The following is a 27639-nucleotide window of genomic DNA, read 5'->3' as shown; positions in this document are numbered from 1 at the left end:
GGATTTACACCTCTTGTGTCATGGATAAAAACTAGTGTTATCCTCCATACACTGTGGATGGGAGATGCTTTGTTGAGGCTATATACCTATGATACTTTTGGGCATTTCATAAAGATAAAATCACATCAACCAACAAGTGTTGTGACCGATTGCTCGGCCAGTGACATCACTGCCTGGCTAATACTGTGCTGCCTCGCTGCTCTGTTAGCCACCAGTCGCCCACAGACAAGGCAGCTGCTGGCACTGTCAGGATACATTCCTTGGGACTGGCGGGATAGGATTAAACTGTTTCAAATAGTGACCACTATGCCACGGGGCTTGAACATCTTCCGCTAATTGCCTGCTGTTAGTCGCCCACCACACCTGGATCTGGGCATGGTGGAACCAATGAGAAGACGCCACCCTTGAATATTTTTGTGTCCCATCCCACACCCCAGGGGACAGAGGTGATTGTGCTACGCTCCGGTTTCTATTTTATGTGTGAGTATCTTTATTCTGAATGATTGACAGCTTAATGATGCTCCCTATCATAACTCCCGAAGGGCCTCATACACCGTCACTTAACAAGGGAGCTACCATTCGTATTTGCATACTATTTTTATAATGCTTCCCTTTAATGCAGGGGATTTACACCCCTTGTGTCATGGATAAAAACTAGTGTTATCCTCCATACACTGTGGATGGGACATGGGAGATGCTTTGTTGAGGCTATATACCTATGATACTTTTGGGCATTTCATAAAGATAAAATCACATAAAGACTGAATTGGAATATTATTGAAATTTCAAAACAGGAAAACATGTCGTAAGACAAAGTAGAAAGTAATCTGTCTTACGTTGCCAACGCCACAAAATTTGAAAAAAGGCAGACCTACCACCTTCAGGTTTCATCACTCCCCACAGCCATTGCTAGCAACAGCTCCGAGAATGAGGCATTGGCTTGCGAGTAGGGACTCATGCAGTGTACTCCATTGACTTCAGCATTGTACACTTGTGCTTGTACGAGAATACAGCACTGACGTGGGCTCCTGGTAGATACTGAAGATCGATGATTGTGGATCCCACGAAGGACAGATTCAGGTAAGTATCAGGTGGCACACCCCAAGATACAGCATCCCAAGCAGCACTGACACTATCAGCAGTCTTTGTAAAATATGCAAAGACCCCCCCGAGGTGACACAGCGACTCTAACAGGAAACATCTGGTTTAGTGGAGACTTCTATGGCTTTGCAGAGGCTATGGTGGGTCAACAGACCGATTCACTAAGGGGGTGACTGAAAGCCAGAAGGGCATTCCCCACATGGAAACAAACTCATTTACAGAGATCTTGCTGCATTATCATGGAAGAGACTCAAACAGAGCCATGGTGCGTTATGTCCAATATAAAACTATCTTTAGAGTTGTACAGAGCTGCCCTTTCAATCGTCTCAGGGATTCATTCTACAAAAACTGTCCATTTCATTTATTTGTGTCACCTCCTTTTTCCATCAACAGAATCCCACCAATTACACGTGAACATCGCGGTCTTGTCACTGAGAAAACATCTTATTCTGCGCCGTCATCGTCTTTTGGCTGCTCCCGAGGCTCTTCCTCCCACAGGCTTATTTCCCACTCGAGCCGTTTAACCCTTTGCAACATCTTGGCTGCACTGGACTCCAGTTCAGCCAGAAGCCGGGCCAGTTTGGTCTGGAGAGAGTCCAAGTTCCGTTCCATTTTCTTCAGTTTTTCCTCTAGCTCCTCTTGTTTACCTGCCAGCTCAGCTGCCAACCTCTCGTCCAGTTTGTTCATTTTCAGTAGGATTTCACGGCCTTTCTCTTCCAGGATGGCTTTGGCATCGGGATACTGGGTGAGCACATCTGTGAGGTCCTCCTTGGAGAGACAGAATAGATCAGAGTAGCCAATGCTCTTAATATTGGCCGTTCTTCGGTTCCCAGATGTGTTACCTGAGCAGAGGGAGAGGCGGTTACAATATTTACTTATCAATGTTTTCTGCTAGAAATCATGCAAATAAATACTCTCCACTCTCCAGCTCACCAACCTCCACCTTGTTAACACTGAATAGAGAATGGATGCTAAATTCAGTATATTGACCACAATATCATGTATACTCACAGGATAATTCACTAAAATTAATGTCCCACATCTGACTTCCTCTCCCTGTCTTTAATACCTCCAGTCCCACGTCTGCCCTCCTCTCCCTGTCTTTAATACCTCCAGTCACACATCTACCCTCCTCTATCTGTAATTAATACCACCAGTTCCACGTCTGTCCTCCTCTCATTTTCTTTACTATCTCCAGTCCCATGTCTTCACTCCTCTCCCTGTCATTACTACCTCCAGTCCCACGTTTGCCCTCCTCTCCCTGTAATTAATACTTCCAGTCCCACGTCTGCCATCCTCTCCCTGTCTTTACTACCTCCAGTCCCACGTCTGCCCTCCTCTCCCTGTCATTACTACCTCCAGTCCCACGTTTACCCCCCTCTCCCTGTAATTAATACTTCCAGTCCCACGTCTGCCCTCCTCTCCCTGTCTTTAATACCTCCAGTCACACATCTACCCTCCTCTATCTGTAATTAATACCACCAGTTCCACGTCTGTCCTCCTCTCATTTTCTTTACTATCTCCAGTCCCATGTCTTCACTCCTCTCCCTGTCATTACTACCTCCAGTCCCACGTTTGCCCTCCTCTCCCTGTAATTAATACTTCCAGTCCCACGTCTGCCATCCTCTCCCTGTCTTTACTACCTCCAGTCCCACGTCTGCCCTCCTCTCCCTGTCATTACTACCTCCAGTCCCACGTTTACCCCCCTCTCCCTGTAATTAATACTTCCAGTCCCACGTCTGCCCTCCTCTCCCTGTCTTTAATACCTCCAGTCACACATCTACCCTCCTCTATCTGTAATTAATACCACCAGTTCCACGTCTGTCCTCCTCTCATTTTCTTTACTATCTCCAGTCCCATGTCTTCACTCCTCTCCCTGTCATTACTACCTCCAGTCCCACGTTTGCCCTCCTCTCCCTGTAATTAATACTTCCAGTCCCACGTCTGCCATCCTCTCCCTGTCTTTACTACCTCCAGTCCCACGTCTGCCCTCCTCTCCCTGTCATTACTACCTCCAGTCCCACGTTTACCCCCCTCTCCCTGTAATTAATACTTCCAGTCCCACGTCTGCCATCCTCTCCCTGTCTTTAATACCTCCAGTCACAAAACTACCCTCCTCTATCTGTAATTAATACCACCAGTTCCACGTCTGTCCTCCTCTCACTTTCTTTACTACCTCCAGTCCCACGTCTGCCCTCCTCTCCCTGTCATTACTACCTCCAGTCCCATGTCTGCCCTCCTCTCCCTGTCTTTAATATCGTCAGTTCCATGTCTGCTCTACTCTCCCTGTGTTTACTACCTCCAGTCTCATGTCTGCCCTCCTCTCCCGGTCTTTACTACCTCCAGTCCCACGTTTACCCCCCTCTCCCTGTAATTAATACTTCCAGTCCCACGTCTGCCATCCTCTCCCTGTCTTTAATACCTCCAGTCACAAAACTACCCTCCTCTATCTGTAATTAATACCACCAGTTCCACGTCTGTCCTCCTCTCACTTTCTTTACTACCTCCAGTCCCACGTCTGCCCTCCTCTCCCTGTCTTTACTACCTGCAATCCCATGTCTGCCCTCCTCTCCCTGTCTTTAATATCGTCAGTTCCATGTCTGCTCTACTCTCCCTGTGTTTACTACCTCCAGTCCCACGTCTGCCCTCCTCTCCTTGTTTTACTACCTCCAGTCCCACGCCTGCCCTCCTCTCCCTGTCTTTACTACCTCCAATCCCACGTCTGCCCTCCTCTCCTTGTTTTACTACCTCCAGTCCTACGTCTGCCCTGCTCTCCCTGTCTTTACTACCTCCAGTCCCAAGTCTGCCCTCCTCTCCCTGTCTTTACTACCTCCAGTCCCAAGTCTGCCCTCCTCTCCCTGTCTTTACTACCTCCAGTCCCAAGTCTGCCCTCCTCTCCCTGTCATTACTACCTCCAGTCCCACGTCTGCCCTCCTCTCCCTGTCATTACTACCTCCAGTCCCACGTTTGCCCTCCTCTCCCTGTAATTAATACTTCCAGTCCCACGTCTGCCCTCCTCTCCCTGTCTTTACTACCTCCAGTCCCACGTCTGCCCTCCTCTCCCTGTCATTACTACCTCCAGTCCCACGTCTGCCCTCCTCTCCCTGTCATTACTACCTCCAGTCCCACGTTTGCCCTCCTCTCCCTGTAATTAATACTTCCAGTCCCACGTCTGCCCTCCTCTCCCTGTCTTTACTACCTCCAGTCCCACGTCTGCCCTCCTCTCCCTGTCATTACTACCTCCAGTCCCACATCTGCCCTCCTCTCCCCGTCTTTACTACCTGCAATCCCATGTCTGCCCTGCTCTCCCTGTCTTTACTACCTCCAGTCCCAAGTCTGCCCTCCTCTCCCTGTCTTTACTACCTCCAGTCCCAAGTCTGCCCTCCTCTCCCTGTCTTTACTACCTCCAGTCCCAAGTCTGCCCTCCTCTCCCTGTCTTTACTACCTCCAATCCCACGTCTGCCCTCCTCGCCTTGTTTTACTACCTCCAGTCCTACGTCTGCCCTCCTCTCCCTGTCTTTACTACCTCCAGTCCCACATCTGCCCTCCTCTCCCTGTCTTTACTACCTCCAGTCCCACGTCTGCCCTCCTCTCCCTGTCTTTACTACCTCCAGTCCCACGTCTGCCCTCCTCTCCCTGTCTTTACTACCTCCAGTCCCACGTCTGCCTTCCTTTCCTGTCAGTAATGTCTACAGTCCTGTGCTGGCTCTCCTCTGTTTTAGTGTCCTTGTTCCCTTTGACCGCCTTCCTTTCTGTGTCCTAAACTACCTAGTGCCCTTGTCTGTCTGTATTAACATTTTTGGCTAGCTGAAGTAGAGTGATAGATTCAGATGGGCTTTTATTTACCTTTAATATTGAGGATACTGATTTCTCCAAAATAGTTTCCTTCTCCAAGTACAGCGAACTGAGTGACTCCATCATCTGCCACCACAGCCAATTTGCCCTCCTTGATGATATACATCTCTCTGCCAATGTCCCCTTTCTTACAGACGTACTCACCAGGGCTGTAGACCTGAGGTTTCAGCTTTAGAACAAGTTCTTCTAGGAGACTCTTTTCACAGTGTTGAAAAATCTGTACCTTGCTAAGTGTTGGCATGTGAACACTTACTGCAACCTCCACCCTAAGCTTTTCAGGCAGATTCTGCAAAATCTTGTTCTCGTTCGTTAATTTTTTGTTGATCTGGAGGTGCTGGTGCCATGCAATCACCTTTTTTTTTACTGTTCTGTTGACCTTGTACATCTTTAGATATAACTTCACAAGGTCATAGTTCGGATAGAAGGCCTCGTCGGCACTGTTCATATTCGAGATGACAGAGCTCATGCTCCCCATGATGGTGGCAAAGCCAAGAACCGCTATGAGGAAATCTACCACCATGAAGATATATTCTTCCTCCTGCATGGGTGCAGGAATGTCCCCAACGGTAGTAAGAATAAGGGTGGAGAAGTAAAAGCTATACAGATATTGTCGTCCTAAACGGCCAAACTCAGGGTCTGTGATGTTGGGGTAGACCCACTCGTCTTTTCCAAATCCAACATAACTGGACAAGGCAAAATAAATGCAACTGTTCCAGTTAATCACTACAAAGATATATGCCATGAGCTTGCATATACGGAAAGCGTTTGGATACGGAATGCGGGTCTCCGTCCGGTCAAAAGCCTCAAAAAGTCGTTGAAAGCGTAGGAAGCGATTGATTCTCACAAGTGGAGTATGGATCCCAAATTTCAGATACAGGAAGTCAGTGGGAAGCACAGATAGGACATCCCAGCGGAATTTTGAGGAAAGCATATATTTCTTTGCAATATGCCCTCGATGTGTGACTAGGATGCCTTCCTCCAGAAAACCTATGAATCAAATAAGGGGTTTATACAACTATTACTCATATTAATGCACTGTACAGTGAAATGGGAGAAGAACATTAAATAGTGAATGTTGGTGGAGCAGAAAACTAGAAAATCCAAACTTTGTTCATTTGGAATTTTGGGGAATTTTTACAAAATCAGCTGTTTGGAACTAAATTCACTTTACCGCCGTTTAGTATATTGTTCTCCCACCACAATTCCCAATTTAGGGTGTAGGCCAATATTCTAGAACCCAAATCATGAATAAAATGACAGTACTAATTAATTGTGAGACCAACTACTAATGTTCACAAAGGTTACATATAGTGAATCTAATGGTTTCCACAGCAAACAATGACGAGGTAAACTAAGAGACATGTTTCACTAAACTATGTTAGGGACAGAGACGCCAGTGAAACGTTATGAGAATTAATTTTACCAAGTACAAAAATAAATCCGATTAAGTCTTTAATTCCATAAAAATTCAGTTCTTTGAAGTTGTTTTATAAGATTCCCTGAGTCTCCATATCTAACAAGCTAGATTTACAATGCCCAGCAAACAATGAATTTCACACAAACAGTGAGATTACATTGACAATGTCAATCCAATCACGCTGCAGTTACCCAGAATGCTCACCTGTATGGAAATTGGCGATAATGTCCAAAACATACAGGAAATCGCACAGATAGTCCAGGCTCAACCAAACGCTCAGGTAGTGGTACTGCAGGTCCGTGAAGCAAGCCCTGGAAATAGAGTGTTCACACAGTCATTAACCTATACGCGGTAAGTAAACAGTCTGAGGGTCGTTCCAGTGGCGTACACACAACCCATGGGGCCCCGGTGCGAAAACTGATCCGTGGGCCCCCCCGCGCGCGCTTACGCTGCGCGGGCAGGGGCCGCAACACATGGCGGCGGGCACCGGGTCGCAGGGCTGTGACCTGTGTGACCGCGGTATGTACGCCAGTGCATGCATAAACACATACACTTTAAGGACCACTACAGACACCCAGATCACATCAGCTCAATGAAGTGGTCTGGGTGCCAGGTCTCTAGTTTTAACCCTGCAGCTGAAAACATAGCCGTTTCAGAGAAACGGCTATGTTTCACTGAGGGTTAATCCAGCCTCTAGTGGCTGTCTCATTGACAGCCGCTAGAGGATTTTCTGCGATTCTCACTGTGAAAATCACAGTGAGAAGACGCTGAACGTCCATAGGAAAGCATTGAATAATGCTTTCCTATGGGCGGTTTGAATGCGCGCGTGGCTCTTGCCACGCATGCGTATTCGGAGCTGAGAGGCGGAGAGATTCCCAGCACCAAGGGAGTCCGGCGCTGGAGAAAGGTAAGTGCTTAAGACACACACACACAGACTCTCATGAACAGACGCACACATTTACTGACAGACACACACTCAGTGACAGACATACATACACACTCACTAACAGATGCACACAAACACACTCTAACACACACACACACTAACATACACTCACACACACACTCTAAGACTAACACACACACGCTAACACACACTCACACACACTAACATACACTCACACACACTAACATACACTCACACTCACAAACACACACTAACATACACTCACACACACTAACTCACACTCACAAACACACACTCGCTAACACTAACATACACTCACAAACACACACTCACTAACATACACTCACAAACACACACACACACACTCACTAACACTAACACACTCTAACACACACTCACACTCTAACACACACACTCACACTCACAAACACACACTCACACTCTAACACACACTCACTAACACTAACATACACTCACACTCTAACACACACTCACTAACACATTTTTTTTTAAAATCCCCCCCAGCCTCCTTACCTGTGGGAGAGCTGAGGGGATTCCCTGGGGTCCAGTGGTGCTGCTGGGCTCCTGGGGGGCCGGTCACCCGGTGGGCAGGCAGGCTGGCGGGCGCGCGAGGGAGCACTGTCTCGTGAGTGCTTCCTCTTCAGCTCCCTCGCGCGCCGTGTACTGATGCCGGAGCCGGAAGATGACGCGGCGCGCGAGGGAGCTGAAGAGGAAGCACCCAGGAGACAGTGCTCCCTCGCGCGCCCGCAGTACCGGCCAGCCGGATGACAGCAGGGCCAGCCTCGGGGGGCCCGGAGGTGGCCGGCTCCTGGGCCCCCCAGGAGAAGAGGCTGGCCCAGTGACATACATACCGGGTCGCAGGGCGGCCGGGCCCCCTGGTGGCCCGGTCGCAGCCGCGACCCCTGCGACCCCGGTATGTATGCCACTGGGTCGTTCCTTAATTTCCAAACTTTGTATGGACCACGTGCTCTTGGGAACACATTAAATCATCATCATAAACTACATAGCGCCAACATATTCTGTGCTGCATCACATTGTACGAGCGTCCAAGGCTTGTTTTCCCTCGCCTTACCCTGTTATAGAGCATGTTTTTGGAAAGCTCCAAAAATTGTATAAGTTGTACCTTTTTGCAATTTTGTGTACGGTAATTATTTGTTTAGTGCAGACAGGAAAATTGCTAGTTCATATACATTATTATGTCATTACAGGCGCACAGTTGGATTTACCGGCAAATGCGCTAACCTTACCCTGAACCCCATTAAGACACGGACACAGGTTATACTGTTGGAAATATTAGTCCACAGCTTAATTAATTAATTAAGCAATAACAAATAGGGTCATTGCCAACAAATATTATTAAAGCCCCCATATACATAACATACCCCTGGCAATAATAACAATAAATAACAATCTAATTAACATATTAACACAGAAACTGGCTGTCCAATATGACCACATTTCCACCAGATTAAATTGTAAGGGTGTACCAAGACACCACTACACCCCCAGGATCGGAGCCATCAACGGGCTCGAACCTACCAAGTGTAACACTGCCCACACTTTAATCCACAATAAACCTCAGGATGCCCACTTCTTCCTCCATCTACCCCCCGATTTAACCTGGCCATTCCCCGCCACAGCACAGGACTTGACACCTAAAGCTCCTGAGCTGCCCCCCCCCCCCCAAATAAATATTTCACACCCCACATCCAAAAGATGTACACCATCCCTCCTGAAGTACCCAGTGTAAGAAATTGATGTGCCAAACCGCAATATTGTATCTAACTTTCTGTGTATGTGACTGGTTTCACAAGTTGAGGCCATTTACTGGATAACAGTGTGATAAGGATCAAAGCTTTCAGTTGCATTTTACAACACCCAGCTAACACAAAAGCTTACATCCCTCCAGCAGTTCTCCAGCCAACCAGTTTTCCATGCATGTTATCAGAAGATCAGAGTAATGAACATCTAGGTGTATCCATGGAAGTGTGTGTTTTCCCAAGCCATCCGGTCTCTAAAGGAAGCCCAGGCCTGCTTCCAACCTACCCCAAAACCAACCCTAACTGGTCACATCTCACACAATGTTACAGTATAGCTGGAGGGAAGACATCAAAGGGAAAGACTTGATAGATTGAGGAGATTACAGCAGGGAGTATATCGGATAGATTAAGGGGATTACAGCAGGGAGTATATCGGATAGATTGAGGAGATTACAGCAGGGAGTATATCGGATAGATTAAGGGGATTACAGCAGGGAGTATATCGGATAGATTGAGGAGATTACAGCAGGGAGTATATCGGGATAGATTAAGGGGATTACAGAAGGGAGTATATCGGATAGATTGAGGGGATTACAGCAGGGAGTATATCGGGATAGATTAAGGGGATTACAACAGGGAGTATATCGGGATAGATTAAGGGGATTACAGCAGGGAGTATATCGGGATAGATTGAGGGGATTACAGCAGGGAGTATATCGGGATAGATTGAGGGGATTACAGCAGGGAGTATATCGGGATAGATTGAGGGGATTACAGCAGGGAGTATATCGGGATAGATTAAGGGGATTACAGCAGGGAGTATATCGGGATAGATTAAGGGGATTACAGCAGGGAGTATATCGGGATAGATTGAGGGGATTACAGCAGGGAGTATATCGGGATAGATTGAGGGGATTACAGCAGGGAGTATATCGGGATAGATTAAGGGGATTACAGCAGGGAGTATATCGGATAGATTAAGGGGATTACAGCAGGGAGTATATCGGATAGATTAAGGGGATTACAGCAGGGAGTATATCGGATAGATTGAGGGGATTACAGCAGGGAGTATATCGGATAGATTGAGGGGATTACAGCAGGGAGTATATCGGGATAGATTAAGGGGATTACAGAAGGGAGTATATCGGATAGATTGAGGGGATTACAGCAGGGAGTATATCGGATAGATTAAGGGGATTACAGCAGGGAGTATATCGATATAGATTAAGGGGATTACAGCAGTGAGTATATCGGATAGATTGAGGGGATTGCAGCAGGGAGTATATCGGATAGATTGAGGGGATTACAGCAGGGAGTATATCGGATAGATTGAGGGGATTACAGCAGGGAGTATATCGGATATATTGAGGGGATTACAGCAGGGAGTATATCGGATAGATTGAGGGGATTACAGCAGGGAGTATATCGGATAGATTGAGGGGATTACAGCAGGGAGTATATCGGGATAGATTAAGGGGATTACAGCAGGGAGTATATCGGGATAGATTGAGGGGATTACAGCAGGGAGTATATCGGGATAGATTGAGGGGATTACAGCAGGGAGTATATCGGGATAGATTAAGGGGATTACAGCAGGGAGTATATCGGATAGATTAAGGGGATTACAGCAGGGAGTATATCGGATAGATTAAGGGGATTACAGCAGGGAGTATATCGGATAGATTGAGGGGATTACAGCAGGGAGTATATCGGATAGATTGAGGGGATTACAGCAGGGAGTATATCGGGATAGATTAAGGGGATTACAGAAGGGAGTATATCGGATAGATTGAGGGGATTACAGCAGGGAGTATATCGGATAGATTAAGGGGATTACAGCAGGGAGTATATCGATATAGATTAAGGGGATTACAGCAGTGAGTATATCGGATAGATTGAGGGGATTGCAGCAGGGAGTATATCGGATAGATTGAGGGGATTACAGCAGGGAGTATATCGGATAGATTAAGGGGATTACAGCAGGGAGTATATCGGATATATTGAGGGGATTACAGCAGGGAGTATATCGGATAGATTGAGGGGATTACAGCAGGGAGTATATCGGATAGATTGAGGGGATTACAGCAGGGAGTATATCGGGATAGATTAAGGGGATTACAGCAGGGAGTATATCGGATAGATTAAGGGGATAACAGCAGGGAGTATATCGGATAGATTGAGGGGATTACAGCAGGGAGTATATCGGATAGATTAAGGGGATAACAGCAGGGAGTATATCGGATAGATTGAGGGGATTACAGCAGGGAGTATATCGGATAGATTGAGGGGATTACAGCAGGGAGTATATCGGATAGATTGAGGGGATTACAGCAGGGAGTATATCGATATAGATTAAGGGGATTACAGCAGTGAGTATATCGGATAGATTGAGGGGATTGCAGCAGGGAGTATATCGGATAGATTAAGGGGATTACAGCAGGGAGTATATCGGATAGATTGAGGGGATTACAGCAGGGAGTATATCAGGATAGATTAAGGGGATTACAGCAGGGAGTATATCGGATAGATTGAGGGGATTACAGCAGGGAGTATATCGGGTAGATTGAGGGGATTACAGCAGGGAGTATATCGGATAGATTGAGGGGATTACAGCAGGGAGTATATCGGATAGATTGAGGGGATTACAGCAGGGAGTATATCGGGATAGATTGAGGGGATTACAGCAGGGAGTATATCGGATAGATTGAGGGGATTGCAGCAGAGAGTATATCGGATAGATTAAGGGGATTACAGCAGGGAGTATATCGGATAGATTGAGGGGATTACAGCAGGGAGTATATCGGATAGATTGAGGGGATTACAGCAGGGAGTATATCGGGATAGATTAAGGGGATTACAGCAGGAGGTATATCGGATAGATTGAGGGGATTACAGCAGGGAGTATATCGGATAGATTAAGGGGATTACAGCAGGAGGTATATCGGATAGATTGAGGGGATTACAGCAGGGAGTATATCGGGATAGATTGAGGGGATTACAGCAGGGAGTATATCGGGATAGATTGAGGGGATTACAGCAGGGAGTATATCGGATAGATTGAGGGGATTACAGCAGGGAGTATATCGGGATAGATTGAGGGGATTACAGCAGGGAGTATATCGGGATAGATTGAGGGGATTACAGCAGGGAGTATATCGGATAGATTAAGGGGATTACAGCAGGGAGTATATCGGGATAGATTGAGGGGATTACAGCAGGGAGTATATCGGATAGATTGAGGGGATTACAGCAGGGAGTATATCGGATAGATTAAGGGGATTACAGCAGGGAGTATATCAGGATAGATTAAGGGGATTACAGCAGGGAGTATATCGGGATAGATTAAGGGGATTACAGCAGGGAGTATATCGGATAGATTGAGGGGATTACAGCAGGGAGTATATCGGGATAGATTAAGGGGATTACAGCAGGGAGTATATCAGATTAAGGGGATTACAGCAGGGAGTATATCGGATAGATTGAGGGGATTACAGCAGGGAGTATTGGATAGATTAAGGGGATTACAGCAGGGAGTATATCGGATAGATTGAGGGGATTACAGCAGGGAGTATATCGGATAGATTAAGGGGATTACAGAAGGGAGTATATCGGATAGATTGAGGTATTTACAGCAGGGAGTATATCGTGATAGATTGAGGGGATTACAGCAGGGAGTATATCGGGATAGATTGAGGGGATTACAGCAGGGAGTATATCGGATAGATTGAGGGGATTACAGCAGGGAGTATATCGGGATAGATTGAGGGGATTACAGCAGGGAGTATATCGGGATAGATTAAGGGGATTACAGCAGGGAGTATATCGGATAGATTAAAGGGATTACAGCAGGGAGTATATCGGATAGATTAAGGGGATTACAGCAGGGAGTATATCGGGATAGATTGAGGGGATTACAGCAGGAGGTATATCGGGTAGATTTAGGGGATTACAGCAGGGAGTATATCGGATAGATTACGGGGATTACAGCAGGGAGTATATCGGGATTGATTGAGGGTATTACAGCAGGAGTATATCGGATAGATTAAGGGGATTACAGCAGGAGGTATATCGGATAGATTTAGGGGATTACAGCAGGGAGTATATCGGATAGATTAAGGGGATTACAGCAGGGAGTATATCGGATAGATTGAGGTATTTACAGCAGGGAGTATATCAGGATAGATTAAGGGGATTACAGCAGGGAGTATATCGGATAGATTAAGTGGATTACAGCAGGGAGTATATCGGGATAGATTGAGGGGATTACAGCAGGAGGTATATCGGATAGATTGAGGGGATTACAGCAGGGAGTATATCGGATAAATTAAGGGGATTACCGCAGGAGGTATATCGGATATATTGAGGGGATTACAGCAGGGAGTATATCGGATAGATTAAGGGGATTACAGCAGGGAGTATATCGGGATAGATTGAGGGGATTACAGCAGGAGGTATATCGGATAGATTGAGGGGATTACAGCAGGGAGTATATCGGGATAGATTAAGGGGATTACAGCAGGGAGTATATCGGATAGATTAAGGGGATTACAGCAGGGAGTATATCGGATAGATTGAGGGGATTACAGCAGGGAGTACATCGGATAGATTGAGGGGATTACAGCAGGGAGTATATCGGATAGATTGAGGGGATTACAGCAGGGAGTATATCGGATAGATTGAGGGGATTACAGCAGGGAGTATATCGGATAGATTGAGGGATTACAGCAGGGAGTATATCGGATAGATTGAGGGGATTACAGCAGGGAGTATATCGGATAGATTGAGGGGATTACAGCAGGGAGTATATCGGATAGATTGAGGGGATTACAGCAGGGAGTATATCGGATAAATTAAGGGGATTACAGCAGGGAGTATATCGGATAGATTAAGGGGATTACAGCAGGGAGTATATCGGGATAGATTGAGGGGATTACAGCAGGGAGTATATCGGATAGATTAAGGGGATTACAGCAGGGAGTATATCGGGATAGATTAAGGGGATTACAGCAGGGAGTATATCGGATAGATTGAGGGGATTACAGCAGGGAGTATATCGGATAGATTGAGGGGATTACAGCAGGGAGTATATCGGATAGATTAAGGGGATTACAGCAGGGAGTATATCGGGATAGATTAAGGGGATTACAGCAGGGAGTATATCAGATTAAGGGGATTACAGCAGGGAGTATATCGGATAGATTGAGGGGATTACAGCAGGGAGTATTGGATAGATTAAGGGGATTACAGCAGGGAGTATATCGGATAGATTGAGGGGATTACAGCAGGGAGTATATCGGATAGATTAAGGGGATTACAGAAGGGAGTATATCGGATAGATTGAGGTATTTACAGCAGGGAGTATATCGTGATAGATTGAGGGGATTACAGCAGGGAGTATATCGGGATAGATTGAGGGGATTACAGCAGGGAGTATATCGAATAGATTGAGGGGATTACAGCAGGGAGTATATCGGGATAGATTGAGGGGATTACAGCAGGGAGTATATCGGGATAGATTAAGGGGATTACAGCAGCGAGTATATCGGATAGATTAAAGGGATTACAGCAGGGAGTATATCGGATAGATTAAGGGGAATACAGCAGGGAGTATATCGGGATAGATTGAGGGGATTACAGCAGGAGGTATATCGGGTAGATTTAGGGGATTACAGCAGGGAGTATATCGGATAGATTAAGGGGATTACAGCAGGGAGTATATCGGGATTGATTGAGGGTATTACAGCAGGAGTATATCGGATAGATTAAGGGGATTACAGCAGGAGGTATATCGGATAGATTTAGGGGATTACAGCAGGGAGTATATCGGATAGATTAAGGGGATTACAGCAGGGAGTATATCGGATAGATTTAGGGGATTACAGCAGGGAGTATATCGGATAGATTGAGGTATTTACAGCAGGGAGTATATCGGGATAGATTAAGGGGATTACAGCAGGGAGTATATCGGATAGATTAAGTGGATTACAGCAGGGAGTATATCGGGATAGATTGAGGGGATTACAGCAGGAGGTATATCGGATAGATTGAGGGGATTACAGCAGGGAGTATATCGGATAAATTAAGGGGATTACCGCAGGAGGTATATCGGATATATTGAGGGGATTACAGCAGGGAGTATATCGGATAGATTAAGGGGATTACAGCAGGGAGTATATCGGATAGATTGAGGAGATTACAGCAGGGAGTATATCGGATAGATTGAGGGGATTACAGCAGGGAGTATATCGGGATAGATTAAGGGGATTACAGCAGGGAGTATATCGGATAGATTAAGGGGATTACAGCAGGGAGTATATCGGATAGATTGAGGGGATTACAGCAGGGAGTACATCGGATAGATTGAGGGGATTACAGCAGGGAGTATATCGGATAGATTGAGGGGATTACAGCAGGGAGTATATCGGATAGATTGAGGGATTACAGCAGGGAGTATATCGGATAGATTGAGGGGATTACAGCAGGGAGTATATCGGATAGATTGAGGGGATTACAGCAGGGAGTATATCGGATAGATTGAGGGGATTACAGCAGGGAGTATATCGGATAAATTAAGGGGATTACAGCAGGGAGTATATCGGATAGATTAAGGGGATTACAGCAGGGAGTATATCGGATAGATTAAGGGGATTACAGCAGGGAGTATATCGGATAGATTAAGGGGATTACAGCAGGGAGTATATCGGGATAGATTAAGGGGATTACAGCAGGGAGTATATCGGATAGATTAAGGGGATTACAGCAGGGAGTATATCGGATAGATTAAGGGGATTACAGCAGGAGGTATATCAGATAGATTAAGGGGATTACAGCAGGGAGTATATCGGGATAGATTGAGGGGATTACAGCAGGGAGTATATCGGGATAGATTGAGGGGATTACAGCAGGGAGTATATCAGATCGATTGAGGGGATTACAGCAGGGAGTATATCGGATAGATTGAGGAGATTACAGCAGGGAGTATATCGGATAGATTGAGGGGATTACAGCAGGGAGTATATCGGATAGATTGAGGGGATTACAGCAGGGAGTATATCGGATAGATTGAGGGGATTACAGCAGGGAGTATATCGGATAGATTAAGGGGATTACAGCAGGAGGTATATCGGGATAGATTGAGGGGATTACAGCAGGGAGTATATCGGATAGATTGAGGGGATTACAGCAGGGAGTATATCGGATAAATTAAGGGGATTACAGCAGGGAGGTATATCGGATAGATTAAGGGGATTACAGCAGGGAGAATATCGGGATAGATTAAGGGGATTACAGCAGGGAGTATATCGGGATAGATTAAGGGGATTACAGCAGGGAGTATATCGGATAGATTGAGGGGATTACAGCAGGGAGTATATCGGATAGATTGAGGGGATTACAGCAGGGAGTATATCGGATAGATTAAGGGGATTACAGCAGGAGGTATATCGGGATAGATTGAGGGGATTACAGCAGGGAGTATATCGGATAGATTGAGGGGATTACAGCAGGGAGTATATCGGATAAATTAAGGGGATTACAGCAGGGAGGTATATCGGATAGATTAAGGGGATTACAGCAGGGAGTATATCGGATAGATTAAGGGGATTACAGCAGGGAGAATATCGGGATAGATTAAGGGGATTACAGCAGGGAGTATATCGGGATAGATTAAGGGGATTACAGCAGGGAGTATATCGGATAGATTAAGGGGATTACAGCAGGGAGTATATCGGATAGATTAAGTGGATTACAGCAGGGAGTATATCGTATAGATTAAGGGGATTACAGCAGGGAGTATATCGGATAGATTGAGGGGATTACAGCAGGGAGTATATCGGATGGATAGATTAAGGGGATTACAGTAGGGAGTATATCGGGATAGATTGAGGGGATTATATTATGGGAGAATTAAGGGGTTTTGAGGAGACTGACAGATTAAAGGAGAGCAGGTGAGATGTGGATAGATAGCAAGCTTTGATCTTAATTTATACAGAGGTAGAACTGACTTCTTACCTGCAGATTAGGATTACCCAGTTGTATGTGATAGGCAGCACCATTATATTGAGCCAGGTATAATACCAATCTCCTGACGGGTCCAGGATCCAAGCTCGTTTCTGGGTGCTAGAGGAAAGAGACACTGTGAAAACACCCCCTAATTTAATACTCAGTCTAAACCTTAAAGGGACACTCCAGACGCGAAATCACTTTACATTGCTGTAATGCTTTATTTATTTGCCCCCCCCCCCCCCCAAACACCAACCACCCCTGGCTTGTTAACTTCAAAAAAGCAATTAGCTCAAGTGCTTTCCTTGAGTGGCCGCCATTCCTTTAATAATATACACACGTGCTCGAGTGAATGGCGGCCATTTTGTTTCCCAAACGCAGGCAGCGGAACATGGTCATGGAACAAGTGAAACTCTTTGCAGCTACGTGATCCCACGAACTCCAAGAAAAACTGCACCACTGCTCGTTCAGCTTCCACACAAGTTAGGAGAACGCCGTTCTGGAGAAAGAAACTACTAACTGGGGGGGGGGTGGACATTTGCTCCCTAAAAGCCAGGGGGAGCATTCGTCGGTGTTCGCACAGGAACCTCCGAAATTGGACCGGCCTTTGCCTCTCTTCCCTCTGGCACTATCTTGGGCTATCACCTCGTGGTGTCAGGATCCTATCCTGACAACTAAGACTTATGTTACTTTTCCTGTTTATTTAAAACAAGTTCCTTCATTAACTACAGTGCCTTGCAAAAGTATTCACCCCCCCCCCCCCCCCCTTGGCATTTTTCGTATTTTGTTGCCGTGTAACCTGGAATTACCATGGATTGTTTGAGGATTTGCATCATTTAATTTACAGAACATGCCCACAACTCTGAAGATTCTTTTTTTTATTTATTTTTATTTATTGTGAAGCAAACAACAAGTAGGACAAAATAACAGAAAAGGTCAATGTGCATTAGTATTCACCCCCATAAAGTCAATACTTTGTAGAGCCACCTTTTGCGGCAATCACAGCTCCAAGTCGCTTTGGATAAGTCTCTATGAGCTTGCCACATCTTACCACTGGGATTTTTGCCCATTCCTCCTTGCAAAACTGCTCCAGCTCCTTCAAGTTGGATGGTTTGTGCTTGTGAACAGCAATCTATATTCTATTGGATTGCGGTCTGGGCTTTGACTAGGCCATTCCATCACATTTACATGTTTCCCCTTAACCCCTTAAGGACACATGACATGTGTGACATGTCACGATTCCCTTTTATTCCAGAAGTTTGGTCCTTAAGGGGTTAAACCACTCAAGTGTTGCTTTAGCAGTGTGTTTGGGGTCATTGTCCTGCTGGACGGTGAACCTCCGTCCTAGCCTCATATCACGCACAGCTTGGTACAGGTTTTTCTCAAGAATATCCCTGTATTTAGCACCATCTTTTCCTCAACTCTGACCAGTTTCCCAGTCCCGGCTGCTGAAAAACATCCCCACAGCATGATGCTGCCACCATCATGTTTCACTGTGGGGATGGTGTTCTTTGGGTGATGTGATGTGTTGGGTTTGTGCCAGACATAGCGTTTTCTTTGATGGCCGAAAAGTTCAATTTTAATCTTGTGGTGAAACCGACCTCGCCACGTGTCCTTGGAGGGGGCTGCTTGCCCGCCTCTTGCCTTTGGACTATGGACCCGACTTTATGTGAATGTGTTAACCCAGATAGCTATGCCATGGAGCCCATTCGTGTAGTTAAAGACTTCGGCTCCATGGCAATTGAACTGTGTGAATAGGATCTGAGCACTATTCGGTAGTTTTGTGCGCTCAGATCCCAGCTATCTGGGGATATGTGACATGTCTGTGTTTTATGTATAAAATGTGACTTTGTGTATTTTATAGTATTTTAATGCTTTGTGCTCACCATGTGCATAATGGAGTCTTGTCTCTGTCCTGGGAGATAATTGAATTACTTCTCAATTATCTCCAGGATAGAAGACTCTGAAACCGGTCTGGCCAGATAGCCATGTGCCAGCCAGGGCCCAAAAGATATTTTTACTAACTTCTGAATCCCTGGTCTGATTCATGCCATTTGATATGTTGTTCCCCTGAATGGATTGATTGTGAATATGTAATTTTTATGTGAATTGGATGTATGGTTTTAGAGTTATGAATGTTGGTTAAAAAGTATGTTTTAAACTGTATGTATAATTGGATTAAATCTCAGGCTAAGGGGAGGGAATCTGTGGGATGTAACCATTGCATGGGAGAATCCTTTATAAGACAGTGTGTGAATAAATCTGGAGTCCCTGCTTAACCCTCAAAGTGAAGTGTCGTCTCATTATTGGGGGAGGATTTATTGTATGCTGTTCCAGTTTGACTGCTAGGAGTGTAAACCTATTCGTATGGTTTCCTATTCAACTGTCTACAGCATTCATATGCTTGAGAGGATTTATATCCTTCTTCGGTTCAGTGATTATGGTGTCTGCCAGAGTGCTTGGAGTCCTCAGGAAACGCTAGGAGCATCCTTCAACGGAGTTACCCAGTCGGGGTGCCAGGCGATCCGTTACATTGGTGGCAAGCGGTGGGATGGCGTCCTAGTGCGAGGTAAAGCAGCTCGGAGACACAGTTCATTTGGAGTTACAATTTGAGGGCAACGCTAGTATTCGTACAGCGCCCCTGGTCACAGCAAACATGACCTATCGCTTTGAGGGCGACGCGTACAGGGACGAGGTCATGAGACGGTTAACCAGATATGGCCCGAATCCTTAAACAGAGGCGCTTATGGCAACCGTGCGCAAGTTGGATGCGGAGAATCGAGCGGCATGGGAATGCGAGTGCTGATTGCGGAGATTGGGGCTGTGGCCAATTGGTCTCTCTGCCCAGCGGCAGTGTGTGTTACAGGGAGAGGAGAGCAGCATCCTCCCTCCCCAACGGCAGGCTGAGTTACAGGGGGCAGAGGTAGTTGTTCCTGCCCCCCAGCAGCAGCGTTATTTTTTGGGAAATGGGAGCCCAGTCTCCATTCCCCAGCGGCCGAGTGATGTGACGGGAATTGGGAGCCCAGTCTCCATTCCCCAGCAGGCTCCCAGGGAATTGGGAGCCCAGTCTCCATTCCCCAGCGGCAGAGTGTCCAGCAGGGACTAGAGAGCCCAGTCTCTTTTCCCCAGCAGCAGGACACTGTATTGGGAGCGGAGACAGTCGGTCTCCCTCCACAGAGGATGAAAGTATGTATGGGAGAGGAGCTTGCTACCACCTCTCCCCAGCGGCAGAATATTTTACCGGGAGGGGAGAGTCGCGTTCCCCCTCCCCAGCGGCAGTCTAGCACACCAAGGGGAGACAGTAAGCCCCACAACAGTGCAGATGGGACCGCAGTCTCTGTACCTACACCACTGGGGATAAGGACAGTCTGTCCTGTTTCCCAACAGCAAGCCAAGGTATTGGAAGGGGAGGCAGTCGGTTTTCCCCTCCAGCAGAGAGAGTGTCAGAGAAAGGAGCCTGCTACCCCCTCTCCCCAGCGGCAGTTTACAGTGCAGAGAGAGGAGCTTGTTACCTCCTCTCCCCAGCGGCAACCTAACCCACCAAGGGGAGATGTTAAATCCCACAACTGTGCAGATGGGACCTTAGTCTCTGCACTTGCAGCACAAGGGGTAGGGACAGTCAGTCCTGTTCCCCAGCCACAGAGCCGTGTATCCAGAGGGGAGTCAATCGGTCTCCCCTTTCCACAACCAGGCTCAAACCAGGCTACTTCCGTGGTAGCGCTGGCACCAGGGCAGAGTACAGCTGGTCTCTGCCCACTCAGCAACCCACCAAAGCAGCCTACCAGTTTCCCGCACAGCCGTGGTGAGGCACCTGGACAAGTTCATCTTTTACTCAGGTGTAGTAACCATTTATTGCGGGTGGGCTGTACTACTGTTTGTGCTTCGTGGGTGGGTTGCTGGACTAACCAGGGCACTGACCGACAGGAGATCAGATACCCTGTTAGTCTGGATGGTAAAGGGGAGAAATGTGGCGAAACCGACCTCGCCATGTGTCCTTGGAGGGGGCTGCTTGCCCGCCTCTTGCCTTTGGACTATGGACCCGACTTTATGTGAATGTGTTAACCCAGATAGCTATGCCATGGAGCCCATTTGTGTAGTTAAAGACTTCGGCTCCATGGCAATTGAACTGTGTGAATAGGATCTGAGCGCTATTCGGTAGTTTTGTGCGCTCAGAACCCAGCCATCTGGGGATATGTGACATGTCTGTTTTATGTATAAAATGTGACTTTTTGTATTTTATAGTATTTTAATGCTTTGTGCTCACCATGTGCATAATGGAGTCTTGTCTCTGTCCTGGGAGATAATTGAATTACTTCTCAATTATCTCCAGGATAGAAGACTCTGAAACCGGTCTGGCCAGATAGCCATGTGCCAGCCAGGGCCCAAAAGATATTTTTTACTAACTTCTGAATCCCTGGTCTGATTCATGCCATTTGATATGTTGTTCCCCTGAATGGATTGATTGTGAATATGTAATTTTTATGTGAATTGGATGTATGGTTTTAGAGTTATGAATGTTGGTTAAAAAGTATGTTTTAAACTGTATGTATAATTGGATTAAATCTCAGGCTAAGGGGAGGGAATCTGTGGGATGTAACCATTGCATGGGAGAATCCTTTATAAGACAGTGTGTGAATAAATCTGGAGTTCCTGTTTTAACCCTCAAAGTGAAGTGTCGTCTCATTCTTGGGGGAGGATTTATTGCATGCTGCTCCAGTTTGACTGCTAGGAGTGTAAACCTATTCGTATGGTTCCTATTCAACTGTCTACAGCATTCATATGCTTGAGAGGATTTATATGCTTCTTCGGTTCGGTGGTTGTGGTGTCTGCCAGAGTGCTTGGAGTCCTCAGTAAACGCTAGGAGCATCCTTTAACGGAGGTACCCAGTCGGGGTGCCAGGCGATCCGTTACAAGTCTCATCAGACCAGAGCACCTTCCTCCATACATTTTGGGAGTCTCCCAAATGCCTTTTTGCAAACTCAAAACGTGCCATTTTGTTTTTTGCTGAAAGCTGCCATAAAGCCCAACTCTATGGAGCGTACGGCTTATTGTTGTCCTATGTACAGATACTCCAGTCTCTGCTGTGGAACTCTGTAGCTCCTCCAGGGTTACCTTAGGTCTCTGTGCTGCCTCTCTGATTAAGCCCTCCTTGCCTGGTCCGTTAGTTTTGATGGGCCGGCCGTCTCTTGGCAGGTTTGCTGTTGTGCCATGTTCTTTCCATTTGGTGATGATAGCTTTGATGGTGCTCCTGGGGATCATCAAAGATTTCGATATTTTTTCTATAACCTAACCCTGACTTGTACTTCTCAACAACATTGTCCCTTAGTGGTTAGTGGTGCCTCTTGCTTAGGTGTTGCAGCCTCTGGGGCCTTTCAAAAAAGGTGTGTGTATATGTAATGACAGATCATGTGACACCAATGCCTCGTTTCCACTGAGCGGATCGTTTTGGGTCCGTACAATTTGGAAGGTTTAGAACGGTCCAGCCCATTCTGGTGAGCGTTTCCACTGCAAGTCAGACCTTCAGGGGCCATGCAGGGTTTAGGAAAAATGCTCTTCCTGTCCACCAATCAATGGATTGTATAGTAGCTCCTCCCTAACTGAACCGTACCATTTCCTATGGCCCTACATCTGAAGCAGGACCCTGAATGGTGTGGTACGGTTCAGTTGTATGGGCCACTTTCATAATGAAAACACTCAAAATAGCGAACCCTACCGAACTAAACCGATCCGCTCAGTGGAAACGAGGCATTATTTAGATTGCACACAGGTGGACATCATTTCACTAATTATGTGACTTCTGAAGGTAATTGGTTGCACCGGAGCTTTTTTATGGGATTCATAACAAAGGGGGTGAATACATACGCACATGTCAATTTTCGTTTTTCTATTTCTAAAAAATAGTAGTTTTATGTATATATTTTTCTCATTTCACTTCACCAACTTAGACTATTGTGTTCTGATCCATCACATAAAATTCAGATTAATAAAACATTGAACTTAAGGCTGTAATGTAACAAAATCGGGGTGAATACTTTTGCAAGGCAATGTATGTTTTGCCACTAGTGGCCCCGCTAACCACTAGACAAACCTCAGTCGCTCTCACCTGCCTAGCATGATGGTCCAAATCTGCTATAAAAGACCCAACTAAACCAAACGGCCTTGACATTGAGAGAAGTTATTGTTCTGAACCTGACAAGTCTTCTGCTCCTGGCTCTTACTAAAGAAAACCTGCTCTACCCTTACTTAACTTCAACTAATCTGATTTATTCCAACCTGATCTCCAAAACCAACCAACTTTGGTTCCAACCTACCTGGATATTACAGATTTCCTATTATTTGCAAGTATCCTAAAACAACCTGAAACTGCAGTTCTGATTTCCAACCAAAGAGGCCGGTCACCTCAATTACTACCTTAACCTGTTTTACTTTATCCTTCATGTTCCTGTTTAGTTTTATCTAATTGTATCCCTGTTACCTGGAATCCTGTCTGGGGCTTATTGCCTAAACCTTCTCTTCTGTTCCTTCTAGTAACTCTAACCTATCATTTCTCTTATAGGTTTTCCTGTTACTTTATATCCTGCTTTGGGCTTATTGTCTAACTCTTGTTTTCTGTTATCCTTTTATATTCTTACCTGTAACTCCGTTTACAGGTTCTACTCTCTCCATTTCTCTATATGTATTATTCCAATCTCCCTCTTACCTTTCTACTCTTATTATTTCTTGTCAAACCATGTCTTATAATTCCAATAAAGTACCTGAACCCCGGCATAAGTCTCCTCTCTCACCTGCTCAGAATCATGACACGTGGACAGAACGTTACCGAATGGCAATTCCGTTCTACCGAAGGGATCTGGGCGCTATCTGGGGATATAAGACTTATGGGGTTCCTGTGTAGTGTGATTGTATTTTTGGGGTATTTTGTGTATTTCATATGTGGTTCCCTGGAACTGAGAGCTAATTGAGTTTATGATTCCCCAGACACAGGGACACCTGGGAGGGGTTTGTGTTATGTTGAATGGAGACCCCACGCTGGGGGTTTGTGCATAATAAGTAGAGTGTGTCTCAATAAATCTCAGTTGACTCCCAGAATGATGATATGATTACTAATCAGCGCTTCTTTTAGCTTCGAGGCGAAATCAGTGGAGATACCCAGTCAAGGTATTGGAGCTCAGCTACATAGTGTCCATTTTTTTTTTTTTTATTATTATTATTTTATTTTACATAAAGTTCAGATGTTAATGCTAATTGACACTTTTCTAATGAATCCGGTTCATTATAAAAGTGACAGAGGTCATGGGTGGTCTGCTAGTGCATGGCCTCCAGCCCGGACTATAAACACCGAAGACACACTCCAGTGGTATCTGGGGCTTAACCCCTATTTACTAATAGAAAGAAACATAATAATATCCACAATCAAAATGGAATGATTTTGAATGTTGCCATACACTGGGTAGATGTAAAACACTATGTAAATAAATACTGTCCAAAACGAGAATAGTTGAGAAAGTCTAGTTAATAAATTCTAAAGCTGTTAAGCTTTTCTCTGACTAAGGGTTAATGACTCAAGGCTGTCCCCTCATTGACAGGCTTTATTAGTGATGGCCATACATTGGGGGAATCCTAAGGAGAGTCTATTGTTAGTAATCCAGAATGCTATTCTGTTTGAAGGAATTTAGGGGGATTGGTTACAAATAAATGCTCAGATAAATGCTCACTCCAAGATGTGGAGTAATTGATTCAAACCTTAAATTGTAGGTACAAACATTATTTAATAAATTACCATGATTAATATTAGTGTCTGTATTAGGTAAAACAAGGTACAAATAGTAACATCTCCTAATGTACTGTATACCTTCAAACTTAGAAATAATAAAGCATAGATTCTCTGCTTAAAGTATGCATGATACAATACACCAACGTGATTTTGTGTAAAAGTGCCCTGTGAAGTTCCAGAGGAGCTGTGGAGGGGAGAATAAGACACATTGAATAGCTGGGGGGACAATGAGACACATGGAGGGGCTGGGGGAGAATGAGACACATGGAGGGGCTGGGGGAGAATGAGACACATGGAGGGGAATGAGACACATGGGGGAGCTGGGGTGATGAGCCACATGGAAGGGCCAGGGGGAAGAATAAGATACATGGAGGGGATGGGGGGGGGGGGATGAGGCAAATGGAAGAGCTCTGGGGGGAGAATGAGACGCGTGGAAGACCTTGGGGGGGGATGAGATACATGTAGAAGCTGGGAGGGAAGAGCACATGCTTCCCAGCTTCTCCATGTGGGGGGGGGGGGGGGGATGAGCCCATGGAGGAGCTGGGAGGGAATGAGACACATGGAGGAGCTTTGGGGTGAGAATGAGACAAATGGAAGGGGGATGAGATACATGGAAGTGCTGTGAGGGAGGATGAGCCCATGGAGGAGCTGGTGGGTGGGGGGGGGGGCATACCCTAATCCCTGCAGCCCGCACTATGTGCCTCCATGGGCAGGGAGGGAGGCAAGAGAAGACCCGGGGAGCTCTAGCCACAGCAACGCTCAGATCTCGCAAGAGTTCACTCCACACTGGACCACCAGGGATGGCTGCAGTACGGTCCCCCCCCCCCCCTCCCTACAAAAGGTATATATACAAGGAGAGTGTGTGTTTGTGCTTTAGGGTGCACATCCTTATGCAATAGGCTGCGCACGCCTATGGCAGGGGGGGTGAGACACATGGAGGGGTTGGGGGGAAAGAGAAACATGGAGGAGCTGGGGGGGAATGAGACACATGGAGGAGCTGGGGGGGAGAATATGACACACGGATGGGTTGGGGTGAGAATGAGACACATGGAGGGGTTGGGGTGAGAATGAGACACATGGATGGGGCTGGGAGGGGTGAGACACATGGAGGAGCTGGGGGGTGAAACACATGGAAGAGCTGGGGGGGGAATGAGACACATAGAGGAGCTGGGAGAGGAATGAGACACATAGAGGAGCTGGGGGGAATGAGACACAGAGGACCTGTGGGGAATGAGACACATGGAAGAGCTGGGGGGAATGAGACACATGGAGGAGCTGGGGGGAATGAAACATATGAAGGAGATGGGGGAATGAGACACATGGAGGAGCTGGGGGGAGAATGAGACACATGGGGGAACTGGGGGGAATGAGACACATGGAAGAGCTAGGGGGGATGAGATACATGGAAGAGCTGTGGGGGAGGAATAAGACACATGGAAGAGCCTGGGGGAAGTATAAGACACATAGAGAAGCTGTGGGGAATGAGACACATGGAGGAGCTGGGGGGAGAATGAGACACATGGAGAAGCTGGGGGGAGAATGAGACACATGGAGAAGCTGGGGGGAGAATGAGACACATGGAGAAGCTGGGGGGGATGAGACACATGGAAGAGCCTGGGGGGAATGAGACACATGGAGGAGCTGGGGGGGGGGGGGGGAGAGACATATGAAGGAGATGGGGGGAATGAGACACATGGAGGAGCTGGGGGGGAATGAGACACATGGAGGAGCTGGGGGGAATGAGACACATGGAGTAGCTGGCGGGGAATGAGACACATGGAGTAGCTGGCGGGGAATGAGACACATGGAGTAGCTGGCGGGGAATGAGACACATGGAGGAGCTGGGGGGGTGAGACACATGGAGGAGCTGGGGGGGAATGAGACACATGGAGGAGCTGGGGGGGAATGAGACACATGGAGGAGCTGGGGGGGAATGAGACACATGGAGGAGCTGGGGGGGAATGAGACACATGGAGGAGCTGGGGGGGAATGAGACACATAGAGAAGCTGTGGGGAATGGGACACATGGAGGAGCTGGGGGAGAATGAGACACATGGAGGAGCTGGGGGGGAATGAGACACATGGAGGAGCTGGGGGGAATGAGACACATGGAGGAGCTGGGGGGGTGAGACACATGGAGGAGCTGGGGGGGAATGAGACACATGGAGGAGCTGGGGGGGGGGATGAGACACATGGAGGAGCTGGGGGGAATGAGACACATGGAGGAGCTGGGGGGAATGAGACACATGGAGGAGCTGGGGGGAATGAGACACATGGAGGAGCTGGGGGGTGAGACACATGGAGGAGCTGGGGGGGGAATGAGACACATGGAGGAGCTGGGGGGGAATGAGACACATGGAGGAGCTGGGGGGGAATGAGACACATGGAGGAGCTGGGGGGGTGAGACACATGGAGGAGCTGGGGGGGGGAATGAGACACATGGAGGAGCTGGGGGGGAATGAGACACATGGAGGAGCTGGGGGGGAATGAGACACATGGAGGAGCTGGGGGGGAATGAGACACATGGAGGAGCTGGGGGGGAATGAGACACATGGAGGGGCTGGGGGGGAATGAGACACATGGAGGAGATGAGGGGGCAGGGAACTTTTACACCAGGGCCCGTGGTTTCTAGTTACGCCTCTGCACTCACCCTTTCCTAGCTGTTACACGCACTTTGTCCTCACCTGACATTCACTGTGTTTTCTAGTGGTTTACTCCAGGATTTTATCTCCTCTTTCTCCACAGGTTTGTCCTCTCGCAGTCTCTCCCCTCGCTGAGCCATCATTTGGGCCAAGGTGTTCAT

At 46.9% G+C, this 27639-nt stretch overlaps 1 protein-coding gene across 1 annotated transcript; it reads right to left on the bottom strand.

Moving 5' to 3' along the window:
• Positions 1–1197: 1197 nt before the first annotated feature.
• Positions 1198–27639, bottom strand: CNGA4 (cyclic nucleotide gated channel subunit alpha 4). The gene is made up of 5 exons (XM_063441752.1): positions 27521–27639; positions 17072–17233; positions 6578–6684; positions 4948–5943; positions 1198–1943 (listed from the first exon to the last, which is right to left on the bottom strand). The coding sequence occupies exons 1-5, from the start codon at positions 27637–27639 to the stop codon at positions 1546–1548; spliced, it is 1782 nt and encodes a 593-aa protein (XP_063297822.1). The 3' UTR covers positions 1198–1545.

Source organism: Pelobates fuscus, chromosome 1 (assembly GCF_036172605.1).
Source record: "Pelobates fuscus isolate aPelFus1 chromosome 1, aPelFus1.pri, whole genome shotgun sequence".
Taxonomy (NCBI): Eukaryota; Metazoa; Chordata; class Amphibia; order Anura; family Pelobatidae; genus Pelobates; species Pelobates fuscus.
The sequence above is the reverse complement of the archived record's forward strand: the minus strand, read 5'-3'. Positions and strand labels throughout refer to the sequence as shown.